Source organism: Siphateles boraxobius, unplaced genomic scaffold (assembly GCF_051911475.1).
Source record: "Siphateles boraxobius isolate OS27281-9 unplaced genomic scaffold, OSU_SipBor_1 65, whole genome shotgun sequence".
NCBI lineage: Eukaryota > Metazoa > Chordata > Actinopteri > Cypriniformes > Leuciscidae > Siphateles > Siphateles boraxobius.
The window spans coordinates 936,664-952,500 of record NW_027509192.1 but is presented as its reverse complement, the minus strand read 5'-3'; the positions used below and the strand labels follow the sequence as shown (position 1 = coordinate 952,500).

The following is a 15,837-nucleotide window of genomic DNA, read 5'->3' as shown; positions in this document are numbered from 1 at the left end:
CTATATATCTATCTATCATGTTGAATGTATGTCTATCTATCTGTCTGTCTGTCTATATATATATATCCATCTATCTGTCTATCTATCTATCAATCTATCTGTCTGTCTGTCTGTATATCTATCCATCTATCTATCTGTCTGTCTATATATCTATATCCATCTATCTGTCTATCTATCTATCAATCTATCTGTCTGTCTGTCTATATATATATATCCATCTATCTGTCTATCTATCTATCTATCTATCTATCTATCTGTCTGTCTGTCTATATATCTATCCATCTATCTATCTGTCTGTCTGTCTATATATCTATCCATCTATCGGTCTGTCTATCTATCTATCATGTTGAATGTCTATCTATCTATCTATCTGTCTAATCTATCAATCTGTCTATCAGTCTATCCATCTATCATGTCGAATGTCTATCTATCTATCTATCTATCTATCTATCTATCTATCTATCTATCTATCTATCTATCTATCGATCCACTGACCTGTAGAGTAAGCAGAGCAGGACTCAAGCAGAAGTGTCACACTGGTAGTGTTGGACTGGCCGTGAGTCGAGTCCTTCAGCTCGTGTTCTCCCAGGTGTTACATAGGAAGAGCAGCAGGTCACCGAGGGGATTATGGGTTATTTCACTGAGACGCTCTGGGCATCTCTAATCTCCGTCTGATTCAAAACTCCATAAAGCCTAAACAAAGAGATTACCAGCTTCTCTCAACACTCCTGGCGTTCAATACGAAATAGCCACAGTATGGAGCAATAAGCATCAGTCCTAGTGAATTCATTCATTAGACGCGAGATTCACTGAGGTGAGAAATCTCGCAGAGCTCGTGATGGTAGTAAACACATCTCTGCTGATTTCTACCCATTTATCTATTCGCGTTAACTTAAATGTTAACCAACACATTAACAGCAGATTACGTTAAGTGAAATTAAATCCTACAATAAGATATAAAATACATATCAACAGTTCTAAGAGCGAGACTACTTAAAACTAAAGTCATGAGCAGCTTTGTTTACTCTGATCAACAGATTTAACCATGGATTTAACCAGCTAACTGCTAACCAAACGCATATATCTTTAAATTTTTACACACCTTTAAACCCCCGCGAGTTGAAATGCAGATTCAATGTTCCTTAATTCCTTATGATTCATAAAATCATCCGTCTGAATATTAAAATCATGCTAATTTACCGTAATTGTAGCGGACAGTTTATATTAGAGCTGATCGCGAGGCACACTGGAACAGCAGAGCTCGAGCGCTGCCGCGTCTCCCATAGCAACGGCGCGAGGATCCGGTTACCGTAAAGACTGAAATATTTATTATTTCTATTATTATTATTATCTTTGTGTGTCTAGTATATCTTAATCTGTGTGCATATAGTGTTATTGATTTGCAACTCTTTTCTAACAGCACAAATAAAGCTTTTTGTTTATGAAATGCTGTTCTGTTTTAAAGTGGCCGGGACATGAAGATGATGAGGCTTTATTAGAAGAAATATGGTACTCTGATGCTCTCGAAGTTCTAGCGCCCCCTGCTGGATGACACTGGCGGTGTTCGAGTATAAAACACCTGCCGTTTGACACGCTACACACCTGAGCAACCTCGAGTCGCATCACAGGTCTGGTATGTTCTGTCTCTTTATTTATTTTATTAAAATTATTATATATTCAATTTAACACTAGTTCCTTACGTTCTAACTTCATTCAGTTTGTTTTAACATAATGAAAAGTGTATCGGCAGTGCTGACATATGGCTTAAATTATGTATGAGTATGACACCAACATTTGCTGTCTGAAGTGATCGACACTGTCTTGTAAAACTTAAATTATGCAATTTAAATGATATTATGCATTCCCTTCATTTCTTTTATAAAGGAATGACCATGTTTTTGGACATATGCAATGCTAATGCCATGCTCTTCGTTTAACAACATGTAGATGGTATATGCCATAATCTACCATCTACAATGGTTTCACAACAATACATTTATTTATAAAGCTCAAGCCTATTTTGAGTCCAAATACTAATTTATAATATGTTAAATGTTAATGTACTGTACTCTGAAGTGTATTGTGTTGAAATTGAATGAAGTAGATCCTTGCACATGTTCTCAGGGATATCTGTGTAATTTCTTCCTGGGTTTGCATTTTCATTGTAACAAATTAATGATTTAACTTGCCTTACAGAACCTGAGCTTGTTCTGCTAAAGGATAAAATACTTATTTTATAATAGCTTTCATTCTATATAATTTCCTCTAACACAGAGCAAATAAAATACATGTCTGTTTTCTTATCTGAAGTTGACATATGGCTGTCAGACTTTATCTGTCTGGTGATTTTTGTGTGTAATTGTAGCTAAGCTCGGAAGTTTATTTGACCTTGAGTGTTGCAATTCCTCAATATGGCTTTATTGCAGGTGTAAACATGCCGTGCCCATATATTTTGGTGTATCTGCACATATCTTGACTCATGAAATCCCCATTAATGTTTTCTATTAATGCACTAAGATTTTTATTTAAATCGCACTTAGTCTGAACAACACAAGCTTCATTTCCAGGCAGAACATTTCATAAACGTTTTGTAGCACAGATTCAGACGACACTTGCACTTACATTTAAAAAAATTTAAGTGCCACTTAAAATTGTGGCCATTTTCTATGTTGTATTTTAACCGAAGAGTTCCTTCAAGTAACTGCATGAAAAAGTTTTGGGGCCCTTGTGATTGTGACCACTGGCATGTATATGATCTGTGCATATTTGGCTTTCCAGATATCACTGATTCAAATCCCTCATAATTGTTCCAACCACAGCCCAGTCCATTCATTCATTAGGCAAATATTGCATGTTGCATATGACCTGTGGTCATTTAGTATGGAGGTATTTCCCTTGCATCCAGACCTCATCCGCATGGGAATCATAAACTCGTGATTGTGGGTAAGAGCTCTGAGTGCTGTCTATGTAAACCGAGCTGAAATCTTTATTTGCATCTCACTTTGTTTTTACACACACTCCCTCTCACAGTGCTGTCACATGACTTCATCCTGTTTTGTGGTGCACATCCTGGAAAGAGAAATGAAATTGTGCCCAGTGTGGAGAGTTACTTGATTCCTACATGAGTAAATGTTTATTGTAATTTGAGAGATGACCATCAGTGGCAGTAGGACATAGGCATGAGAGGGAGTGTCCTAAGCATAAATCTTAATGCCACGTCTGTTTATTCATGCGAAATTCCCATGTGTTTTGTTGCTGCAGTGTTTCCCACCAGCCTGCTGATTATGTAATATAGTTGTGGCCTATCGTTGAGGAAGAAGGGCTGAAAATGATTTGGTCATTTTGAGATTATCAGCATTTGCAGGTGACCGTTTCTTCTTTGATAAACACAAATGTGTCCGTTTTGAACAGCCAGGTCAAGATATTAATATAATCAGGTTAATATATCAGCCAATATTTGAACATTTTAAAATTAGTTGATAACTAATTCTTCCAGTAACTGATTGTCTAACTGATTCTCATATCTTATATTAACTTTTTCCCCACCAGAGTTTTTTTTTTTTAAAGTTGCCAGCCACCGCCACAATTTTTTGATAATGTTCACAAAAATTTCATCCCCCCCAGAATATTTTGTTGAATGAATATCTGAACATGCAATATATCAAAAGAAACAACAGCCCCTCTTCTTTTAAACAAAAAATAAAATAAAAAACAGTTTTATTCTACCTTCATGCATTCTTTTTTTTACACTTGAATGTCGGTTAGTTTCATTAAAAAAAAACATTTTGAGCAAAAAGCTGAGAAAATCAAGTTTTTGTCAAAGACTACATCTGGATGGGATCCAGAATGATGATCAGAATAGATACAGTTCATCAACACCCCCAAAGCTTCAGTCCTGTAGCTCGTCCTGGGTCGACATTTCATTCAGTGACATTAGGCAGTTTTGATTTATATGCAGTTTAATGTTGATGATCACGTTATTTTACATATGCATATGATTACATATGATATCGCTTGTTTCTGCATCTTCTTCGCCTGTGTTTTTATCAGGAGATTCAGTACTCTTTCAGACAATGTGTCGCAGGCCCCTTATCGTATAACAGAGAAAACATGGAAAATTGCGTGTTTGGCTGGGAAAGAGATGATTCTTGAATTAACATGTTGTGTAAATGTGTTATCTGTGTGTGTGTGTATGTGTGGCCTGGTAAACCCTACATTATGGGGACAAAATGTCCCCATAAGGATGGCAATATATGAAATCCTTGTTCGTGTGGGGACATTTTTTGGTCCCCGTGAGGAAAACAGCTTGTAATCATACTAAGTGATGTTTTTTGCAGAAAGTTTTCTGTGATGGGTAGGTTTAGGGGTAGGGTTAGTGTAAGGGAATATAATATACAGTTTGTACAGTATAAAAATCATTATGTCTATGGAAAGTCCCCATAAAACATGGAAACACTACGTGTGTGTGTGTGTGTGTGTGTGTGTGTGTGTGTGTGTGTGTGTGTGTGTGTGTGTGTGTGTGTGTGTGTATGCGCATGTATTTAAACCATGACAACTCTCAAAATAGTTTTAACATATTATTGAATATGGCAATATTAATGTATTTAGTCTTTGCTGACTGATCTGCTATGCTGTTGCTGTTGATTATCGCCGCAGCTGCAAAGCAAGTGTGGACTTGCTATTGCCCACAGATACACAGAAACGCTGCTGTGAATATGTAAGATACGCAGCTGCTGCTTCATAAATAGACATACATAAATCCCGTAGCAGATCTAGACAGGTGGAGCTGGGGAGGTGGAGGAGTAACTCTGATAGCACTGCAGGACTAGCGTACAGCAAACACTGAACCAGATTAGTCAAATGTTGAGCAAGCAATCTCATTGGCTGCAGGATCAGCAGAGACCAATCAGCCTGTGCCAGCCGTGATGATGTGATTGCTTGCAGATCTCGGCCAAAAAGTTGCGCTTGAACACACTAAAAGGACATAAGGCGACTGTCAATTAGTATGTGCATTCTGCGCCTGCGTGGAAGTAAATATATGTCTATATCAGCAATTAACAATAGTCTATTTCTGTCATTAAAAAAGAGAAACTGCAGGACTAGGACTGCAGATATACAAACCGTAAACAAAGCAGCAATTGCTTACCATTTTGAATATCAATCACGCTGATCACTTTCTTCATTCAAGTCAGCTCATGTTATTATGAAAATATTTGTGCATTTGAATGTTCAGGTATGATGACTTAAAATTATAAAAGTCTTATGTCTCGCTATCATTACTTTCGCTTTTCTGTCTCTCACCGACGGCGATTCAACATGCTGAATCGGCCCTAAAAACCCAGACAGCTTCGGACAAGAGCCAGCGGTGCAGAACACACCAAAAACAGCCGAAACGTCACTCAAAAACGTCCCGACATTGACCGACGTCTTGGTATCCCAATCAGGCTGCGCCCTCTAGAGTTTCATGACTGAACTAAATATATATATATATATATATATATATGATGTTACATAGATATGTTGTTAAAACTAATCATTCAAAATTAAAATGTTGCTTTAGCAACTAACTGAACAAGTTTAATTTGAAGTACTGAATACTAAAAACAGAAACTGAAATAAAAATGAATGAACTGAAAATATAAAAATAAAAGCTAATTCTTAATATAAACAAATACTAGGCTATAACATATAAATAGTACATAATATAAATACAAACTATAACATATAAATAGTACTAAAATAACTGATTCTGTCAGCATTGGTATCAGTTTTCGGGCATATCCTCAGATTCCTCTGAGCTTTTGGAAACGTGGGGCAGGTCATTAAAGCCGGCTGGACATTTACTGAAGGAGGAGTTCTGTTTTCTTTTGCTCCAAAATCACAAGACCATCGCAACTGGTACGTAATATCAGACAAACACAGATGTCATTTAGATATGGCATGTGCTGGAGGGAATTACAGCAGACTTGTATTGAGCACCTCAGGTCAGAAAACAAATGGGACCTTTTTGAAGGACTGTTTAACATCCTGGTTAATGTTTATTTGAGGATATGTTAGGATATTTCAGCCGCCTTCAGCATATTCCACTAATAAAGCTAACTTTAAGTGGTTAACTAAAGTCAGTGTTTTACCTCAGGCCAAACCGCAGTTTAAAGTGCAATAATAATAATGCAACAATTGCTGAATGCAAGGTTAATGTTCTTACCAGTTGCGACACAACAAATTTCTAGCTTTAAGGAATTTTTCCTTCCTTATTGAAAATGAAAAGCAATATTTAGAACATATTGTTTATAGTAGTTTATATGTCTACAATAGAGGTATTTGGAGAATAATTTTGGACTAATGAGACCGTGGGAGTGACGGAACAAAAATAGAAACTAAGCGACTAACAAAATATCTTGTTGTATGTTACTTGTCACCGATTAGGGAAAAAACTATGAGATAAAATTGTTTTCTTATCATTGTTTGAACTCGTTTGACCACTTTAGCAACATTCCTTACAAGCTCCTTATCTTAAAGGGGACCTATTAAGCCCTTTTCAAAGATTTTATTTTAGTTTTTGGGTCTACTAGAATAGGTTTTCATTCTTGAATGTTCAAAAAACACATTATTCTCCATTGTTGCGGCTCCTCTCTTCCCAGTCTGTCAGTAACGCTCTGTTTAGTTCCTGTCTCTATGAAGCCCCGCCTTCTGAAAAGCACACTGTGCTCTGATTGGTCAGCTGGATCAGTGTGTTGTGATTGGTCAAGCGTTTTGAGCGTGTTTGGGAAATGTCCGTCACCATAACCTCCAGATTCAACACTCTACTAACTAACTTAACAAGGCCCCGCCCCTTTATTCTGCATGAATCATTTAAATGAGGAATATTGTGACGTGTTCGTTCCCGGAAGAAAACTCAAGACTACAATGGAGGACTTTCAGGGAGTCCAGAAACGCTGACACTGATATAGAGAATAACTCCCACTGGAGAAACCTTTTTCGTACTCAAACACTAAAGAAAGATGACCATGGAAAAAAGCACAACAGGACCAATGTAATCTGAGCCCGACCCGTCTCTCTCTGCAGTGATGTCCAGCTGGCTGAAGGACGGTGAGGTGTTGGAGGGGACGGGCAGTGGTCAGATGTCCCCCAGCTCCAGACTGCTGGGTCGGATGGCGAGGTTGCAGTCGCACAACGACGCGCCTCCTCCTGGGTCAGACAGGCAGGACAGAATGGGCAAAGCTAAAGAGCTCTTTGAGCTCTGTGATAAAGAGGGGAAAGGATTCATCACGAAGAGAGACATGCAGGTGAGACAGGACAGGCTGGTGGTGTAAGTCGACGTTATATGATTCCTTTAACAGTTCCAAAGCTGTGCCAAGTTTTATTATGGGTGTATGATATATCAGTGGCCATATTGGTAATGCTTTCAAGTGCTCTCAGCTCTGTTTAAAGGGATAGTTCACCCAAAAATGAAAATTCTGTCAGTAATTACTCTCCCTCATGTTGTTCAACCCCGTAAGACCTTAAAGATTAAATCTGAGAGCTGGATCACTCCTCCATAGGCTTCTAAGGGATTGAAACTTGTTCCCTGAAAAGTTATTAAAGACATCGTTAAAATAGTCCAAGTGACTACAGTGGCTCAATCTTGAGTTTATTAAACGACGAGAATACTTTTTGTGCGCAAGAAACAAAGAAAAATAACGATTTTATTTCAACTATTCATTTCCTTCTCTGTGGGCCTCGAGTCAGTTCACTAGTGTAACAACGCTAGCGCTTCTGTGTTGTGCGTCACACGTAGGCTCACTATTGGCCGACGCTGGTCATGTGGGTGATGCTTGTGACGTACAACACAGAAGCTTACGCTATTACACTAGCGAACCCACTCGAGGCACACAGAGAAGGAAATCAATAGTTGATTTAAAAGTCGTTATTTGTGGGGGGTTTTGCGCACAAAAAGTATTCTCGTCGCTTGATAAACTTAAGATTGAGCCACTGTAGTCACTTGGACTATTTTAACGATGTCTTTAATGACTTTTCGGGGAACAAGTTTCAATCCCTTAGAAGCCTATGGAGGAGTGATCCAGCTCTCAGATTTAATCCAAAATATCTTAATTCGTGTTCCGAAGATGAACGAAGGTCTTGAACAACATGAGGGAGAGTAATTACTGACAGAATTTTTATGTTTGGGTGAACTAACCCTTTAATGTGTCTAATCGTGTTTAAATCCACCAGCGGCTACAGCAAGAGCTCCCTCTGTCTCCTGAGCAGCTGGAATCAGTGTTTGAGAGTTTGGACAGAGACAAAAACGGTTACCTTACACCCCTCGAGTTCCACACGGGCCTAGGTTAGTGTATTTGTCTATTTAAATGTTTGGTAACACTTTAATATTTTGGTGACAGTTACATGTTACTACATGTACTTACTATAGTTATAACAGTATATTATGCATAATTACAAGTAAATAACCCTAAATCAAAACCTAATCGTAACTCTATAATTAGTACATGTAGTTAATTAATATTATTCAGTACTTATTTGAGTAAGTACAGTGTAACTTGTGTAACCACATTTTTATTTAAAATAAGTTTATTAAAAGTTAATTTAAAAATGAAATTTATCCTAGCTATATTTTTTTTCCCTAAGATTTTAACAGCATCTTTTTATTATTATTTATTTACTTTTATAATATTTATTTTTAAATAAATATTTAATAATTTAATTTTAGTTTAAGTTTTAATAATCTTATGCGCTTTAGCCTATACGCGCACACACATTTGTAGCTCCAATTTATTTTAGTTCGAGTAAATTTGTGCTTCAACTTAACTTAGGCTATTTCAGTTAGTTTTTAAGTTTAAGGTTTTCCTTCTTTGTTTCCCAGCTATTGCAATTCTGATAAAAACCTGATGCCACTTGCTGAATTAAACATGCAACAGTGATGTTAAAATGTTTCATTGCATACCATTTCACATACTAGTATCCAGTATAGTATACTACCGGTATGTGTAGTACGCATTAAGACATATGCCTTAATTAAAATCTCTCTGTCTAAATAAGGAGAGCTTGTTGGTTGTGGGCCGGAGGAGAAAGGAGAAAGACAGAAAGTTGAGGAGGAGCGAGTAGAGCCGGCAGAGATCCGATTCACACACATCCTCATGGAGCTGGGAGCCGATAAACTCTTCAAAGAGTGAGTTAATACACACAGCTCTGGTCTGTAACAGATAAGATAACGATGAGTAGACTATGCTTGTATGTTTGATGTTTAAATCAATACAGGCTTGACAAAGCTAACATACTGTTATTGTTCACATTTGTTTTAAGGTGTCTGAACGTTTAACGCTACATCTACCGAAGTCTGAATTTTAGCTTTAAGCTGTTTTAAAGATTCTTCAATGTTTTCATCATGTGTGTCTGTGTGTTAGTCAGTGGGAGTTGTGTACTCTGTGGGGTGAGCTCCAGAGGGACAAACCTGAGCTTCTGGGGGTTTTGGAGGAGGTTCTTTCCTACACCGTCTCTCATCTACAGGATGCACTCAAAGAGAGAGACAATTTAGAGCAGGCATTGCGCAGGTCAGCCCTCATTGGGGTCCTCGGGCCTCATTGCACTCGAAATCATCTGAAATCGCATACTCTCTTGAGTTAGTACTAGTAATTACTTCGCGACTGCTTAAAATATGTAGTATGAATGTGTGTAGTATACATGTAATCCAGACATACTACTCCCACCATGTTGTCATTATCATGTGACCTATCTCCATTCATAAATCCTCTCCCGTGGCCTCATGGGATAGTAAAGTGTCCATCATATACGCACTTACGCACGCAGTTAGTAGGTCATCCGGGTATTTTGCCTTCTCTTTTATTAGTACTGTAAATTCAGACACATGTTTTTTTTCGCCTGCTATATAGCAGGGAAGTATGCGATTTCGGATGCAGCCTTGCACCTGTTGTAAAATTAACGTCCTTGTTCTGTCTTGAGATAAAGATGTGCTCTGAGTGTTTAAATGTCCTACAGGAGAGAGGAAGATCATGACAGGGTGGTTCGGTCCATGTATGAAGACATGGAGAGTCAGTTAAAAGAAGAGAGAGAGAAACGACAAGCTCTGGTAAATTCACACACTGTAAATATGAAGTACAGATTTTAGTACAGATAAGAATTTAGCATAAGAACTGTGGTTATTTAATTAGAGAACAATATTTTTGGAGGATACATTGTTCATGGTGATTATGATAATAATGGGGATTATTGTAATGATATTGATTATGATTGTTATGATGGAGATAATTATGTTCATGGAGAATATGATGTTGGTAATCATATTTTTCATGGTGTTAAATTATAATAATGGTGATTATGATGGTATTGATTATGATTGTTATGATAGGGATAATAATATTGTTCATGGTGATTATGATAATAATGGTGATTATAATGATGGGGGGATTGATGATGGTGATTATGATAATGATCCAGAAGATGGTTTTGTTTTGATGCAGATGATAGTATTGTTCCTGGTGATTATGATATGATTATTGTGATTCTGATATTGATAATATTATTGTTTCTGGTTATTATGATACCAGTGGTGATGTTAATGGTGATTAGATGTTGATAATCTTATAGTTAGTTCATGGTGAATATTATAGTAATGGTGATGAATGTGATAAGAAATATTGATGATTGTGGTTATTTATTGTGATTTATTGATGATGGTGATGATAATGTTGTTCCTGGTGATTATGATAGTGATGGTAATAAAGATATTGATTATTATTGTTATGATAGGGATAATACATTTATCCTGGTAATTATTAACCAAAGGTGATTATGATGCTGGTAATCCTATAGCTCATGGTGACTATGACAGCGTTAATAATATTGATGACTATGATTATCATGTAATGTTGATAACTATGTTGATGGTGATGATATTGTTCCGTTCATGGCCGTAATATAGTTTATGATAACGATATTGATTATGATGATTATGATACCAAGGGTGACAATAGTGACAATGATGTTAGTAATCATGATAGAACGGTAATGATATTTTATTTATTAATGGTGATTATTTAATGATAGTAATGGTGATAATGATAGTTTATGGTGATTGATGCTGATTATGATATTGATGATGGTGATTATGATGGGGAAATAATATTTATAGTGATAATGGAAGTTATGACCTTTATGATGGTGGCAATATTGTTCAAGATGATGCTAAAGGTGATATGATATTGTTCATGTGATTACAATAACACTGATGTTGATGTGATGGTGATAATTATATTGATCATGGTGATGGTTATGATGATGGTGATGAAGTGATGGTAATGTAATTATGATATTCATAAAGCGTGGTAATGATGGTGATAATATTGATGAGGGTGATGTTGGTGTGTTCTGTGATGAAGGACAGTGTGAGACAGGGAAACAAGAAAGAGCAGCTACTACAGGAACTGAGGACGCGAGAACAAGAACTTGAGTTCACGCTCACCAAACAGAGGGAGGTACCGACTCCACACTCACTCGTCAACATGTCTGATTTATTAAACCAGCTGGAGGTCAATCTCAACCCACCTGTGTGTGTGTGTGTGTGTGTGTGTGTAGTTGGAGAGCAAGATCAGCACTCTGAGCAGTGATCAGGCTAACGCTCGCGGAGAGAACCGCCGACTGCACAACAGCAACCAGCAACTGCGGGATGAACTTGACCAGAGCCGAGAGGAGCTTCAGCACACTCTGAGTCAACTACAACAACTACAGAACACCATCAAACAACAGCACAGGGGCAAAGAGAGGTGGCTTTTCATGAGTGATACTTACCGGATGAAAAAACATTCTTTGCATTATTACTACTACTTCTACTCCTCAAAATAAAGGTTCCAAATGGGGTTTCTGCAGTGATGCCATACAGAGCCGGCCCGAGCCTTTTGGGGGCCCTAAGCAGAATTTGATTTGGGGGCCCCCTCCCACTACGCGAAGTCAGCTGTGCTTGACGATTATTGACACAAATGTCACGCAATAATGATACATTACAAATGAATACAGTGAGGTTATGTATTAATACAAAATAAATACTTAATAAAAAATAGATGCCTACTTAAAAAAGTTTCAACTTTTACTTTACTCTTTTTTTTACTCTTTTACTAACTCTTAACTCTTAAACTTCTTAAAACAAACTGTCTCAAAACATATAAAATAAATTATTTGCTAAAATAATGACAAAACTGAGAAATCAGAAACATAAGAGCAAGGGTTCAACAATGACAATTATTGTTAAAAAAGGTAAACATTATTATTTCTCAACTGTCTCAATACAGTGTAACTGTCCTCAAAATCTTTTTTATTATTATTATTCTAACAGACTTTGTTGGATTGTACACGACAGAATCCAACAAAGTCTGTTACTATAATACCGTTAATGATGTCCTTGCGCTCATTGTATATGTGTATGCAATCTATTTTTAAAGTGGAGAAGAGTTCAAACTGCTATGTTTATTATTTATTCAAAACTGCAACCCTTGCACCTAGAAGGTTAAGTTCCCCTGCGGCTATTTTCTCCAACTTAAATGATTATCAATACCAGGAAAGAACTTTTTGTTTTAAGGCCCTGTTTACAGCTGGTATTAAGATGTGTTTTGGTTGATCGGATCACAAGGGGAAGATGGAGACACATTCTCGTTTACACCTGGCGTTTTATTCCGTCACTTTTGTCCACTTTCAATCACTTCTGTCCTGATTTCTTTGAGGGGAGGCACTATGGGCTGGTAAATGTATGGGCTTTTTCAGATCTTTTAATCTAATGGACAAAATAAGCTTGCGCAATTTACATATGAACAGGACCGGAGACGACATAAAACACACAGATCAGCTTTAGTTTCTGCTCTGACAGACGAAAGACCAGCCGAACGCTGCGAGTGTGTTAGAAATCAGGAATGGTGAGAGTACAGTGTGCTTTTTCCTCCTGGGTCTTCAGCTGACAAAGTTTAAATCCCTTCGGTCTAGAGTCTTCCTATAATGTTACTCATTAGATCAGTAGACGGAGAAAAGACGGTCTTCTGTGGCTGTTTGAACACACTCGATCACATGAGCGTTTACACTACGAAAGCAATCCGGTCGAATGTGTTTTCAACTCCCTCTGGAAGTGTTGAAAGTGGACGAGCTCAAAACGTTTTAGACCCCATTCACACCTGTGTTTAGTGTCGTCCACTTGTGAGCCGATCCACCAAAACGCATCTTAATACCAGGAGTAAACACGGCCTAAGGAGCAGGAGACTTGAGCAAAACTCCATTAGAGCTCTGTTTAATCGTTGAGATGTTAATGAGATGTTAATGAGATGTTAATGATATGCCATTTGTGATCTTTATACCTCCAGAATTTCATCCTGGAGCACTGACAGCTCGTTGTTCAAAACATTTTAGACCCCGTTTACACCTGTGTTTAGTGTCGTCCACTTGTGATCCGATCCACCAAAACACTTCTTAATACCAGCTGTAAACACGGCCTAAGAGTGTGATGATAAAAAGTAATGAGCAAACAAACATAAGCGGCTATTTCCTGCTGATAGTGTTGTGTATTTTTCACGTCTGACTGTTTCTGACTACAGAGAAGTCCTGAAAGTGTCCCGAAACATGCAGAAGGAACGGGAAAGTCTCATGAGACAGCTGGACTTGCTCAGGTATGCCAACCCGACTGACCTGGTCTAACCTTTAGTGTGAAACGTGATGAATTCAAGCGTTCAAGTGTAGGCATGTGTGTATTGTTCTTATCTAAAAGATAAGGCCATAAGAATTGACCAATTAAAACAAAACGAACAGATGCAGGTTTAGGATAGTTGATCAGTCATTGTTCCATTTTATTGATAACATTTGTTATCTAAATTCTGAGGCTGTAAAAGTCCTGTGAGTAGGAGCCTTATCTTTAAATATTTACACATAGTTCTCACTCCCTCTCTCTCTTTTAGAGACATGAACAAGCGTCTTCGGGATGATAAAGATGCCCATCAGACACAGAAGATGGTTAGTCAAAAACACCCCTTCACGTCCCCCACCCATTACCCACCATGCCGCTGTGTTCACGCCTTCTCGCCGTGGGTGCGTTCTGTTTACCCGTATTAAGTCCATGTAACATTACCCAGAATGCACCCTGCAGACAGTGCAGCTAAAATGTGAACGGATACATTCAGCTGGATGTATTTCTCTGGGTTTCCTTGAGCCCATGTTCCCTGAGGAAGTTCGAACGTTTCCAGATGATGTCATCCCTCTTCCTCTTCTGGGATATTCACATTTTCCAGCTCTGTTTATGTTATTTTCGGGAGAGCTTGTTCCATTCGTCCGCCTCTTTCGAAGCAGCAACAAATGACTCGGAGGAATCTTTGTACGGATTAACGCATTTCGCAGCGCATACGCCTCAGCGAAGACCTCTTGTGGAACATTTGAGACTGTGAATGTGAAATTTAGCCGATGCCTGTTCTCCAATGAAACGGCTCACGTTTGGAGAAAGATTGTTCCTTGTTCGGTCTGTTACAGAATCAAGTACGATTTCTGCATGGCAATTTTCTGCTTCAGAAGAGCCTTAATGCCCCTCTTTTTTCTTTTACAAAGAAAGTCCAAAAATAAGAAAAGGAGCATAAATAACTCTTATAGTCCCCCTGTGGTGAAAGTCAAGTTTTTAATGTTATGTCAATGTGGTGTTTTTTTATAATGTGCTTTAAGACAAATCATGTGAAATTCATAAGTGCTGAGTATTTTCTCCTTAATCTGCAGTGAATAAAAAAAATCGCTGGTGTTTCTTACGTCACAAACTACCTTGTAACCAATCCGGTCAATGTGCCGGCGATCTTTAGCATATCCTTAACAGCGAACTAGCAGGGGAGTCTCGAGAGATGCCAGGTTATCCTGCTATATTTTTTGTTGATATGAAAAATCAGGTAGATTTAGCGATATAGCGGATGTATGTATGATGTATATTACGATGTTATGATGATAAACTATGCCTTTAGTGACGTTCTGAGTTGTTCAAGGCATTTCTGATGATTGTTAGAAGGCAGACTGAGATGGCGAACGGGAACATAGTTTGTGTACCATTAGCAACAGACTATTAGCTGTTTGATAACATAGTCAAGCAATAGGCTAATCATATTAATTACCGTTATGTGTCCGACATTGTAAAGAGCGAGACCACTGTGCAGCATTTACCTCAGTACGTTGACCGAGTGAATCTGTGTATATATGTATATATATATATATATAATGTAATTTAGTACAGTTTTATTTGGTAGTTTCTTTTGAAATGAGCAGTTCTGTCCAATGACAGTTTATGTGTTTGGTCTCTGATTGACACGAAAAGAACAAAATGTAGATAATGTACAGTTTTTTGTTAAGTTGAACAAACTGGATATGTTGTCAATCTTCGTGACGATGAACAATAAAAATGTTTGTTTGTCTTGATTCTTGTTGTTATTCTGGGTGATTTACATTCATACACACGAGTGCTGTCATTTCACAACCATTGCCAACCTATTTCAACCAATGGACTAATTTTTAATAATAAATGCATTTTCTTATTAAAAAAAAAAAAACTTAGACAAGCACCTCATCTGAACCCAATTTTGCATTAATTATTTTACTCTGGTTGACAAAGATGCAGCATTTTTTACAAGTCAATAATTCTTTCCACGTCATTCAAAACAAAACATTATCAATTTAAAGCTGAAGCTAAAATGTCTCTAATATCTCATCAACTGTTCCTCAGACAGCACACGTGAAGAACCCTCTGCCGAGGAAGGAATCCATACTGGGAAACTATTTCCCACCGAGGAAATCAGCAAAGAGGTGGGTTACTAACTAACTATGCTATAT

General features: G+C 37.7%; 2 protein-coding genes across 2 annotated transcripts in view; one reads left to right on the top strand and one right to left on the bottom strand.

Moving 5' to 3' along the window:
* Positions 1 to 1,273, bottom strand: part of tmem138 (transmembrane protein 138) — a 10,280-nt gene extending 9,007 nt beyond the window's left edge. Inside the window, exons 1-2 of the mRNA XM_077210074.1 lie at positions 1,103 to 1,273; positions 496 to 693 (exon numbers count right to left, since the gene is read on the bottom strand). The gene's annotated coding sequence lies outside the window, so the exon portion shown is untranslated. The remainder of the gene's footprint in view (positions 1 to 495; positions 694 to 1,102) is intronic.
* Positions 1,274 to 1,507: 234 nt separating this feature from the next.
* On the top strand, positions 1,508 to 14,227 carry cracr2b (calcium release activated channel regulator 2B). The gene is made up of 10 exons (XM_077210071.1): positions 1,508 to 1,633; positions 7,066 to 7,286; positions 8,212 to 8,323; positions 9,034 to 9,163; positions 9,399 to 9,545; positions 9,991 to 10,081; positions 11,391 to 11,486; positions 11,587 to 11,774; positions 13,584 to 13,655; positions 13,941 to 14,227. The coding sequence occupies exons 2-10, from the start codon at positions 7,068 to 7,070 to the stop codon at positions 14,092 to 14,094; spliced, it is 1,209 nt and encodes a 402-aa protein (XP_077066186.1). The 5' UTR covers positions 1,508 to 1,633; positions 7,066 to 7,067; the 3' UTR covers positions 14,095 to 14,227.
* Positions 14,228 to 15,837: the final 1,610 nt, after the last annotated feature.

What these genes read in the sequence shown, in the direction of transcription:
- cracr2b (XM_077210071.1), top strand. Translation starts at nt 7,068, where the DNA reads ATGTCCAGCTGGCTGAAGGACGGTGAGGTGTTGGAGGGGACGGGCAGT. An exon ending in CGCTCACCAAACAGAGGGAG is followed by an intron (nt 11,487 to 11,586) that starts GTACCGACTCCA and finishes GTGTGTGTGTAG; the next exon opens with TTGGAGAGCAAGATCAGCAC. An exon ending in CAGCACAGGGGCAAAGAGAG is followed by an intron (nt 11,775 to 13,583) that starts GTGGCTTTTCAT and finishes TTCTGACTACAG; the next exon opens with AGAAGTCCTGAAAGTGTCCC.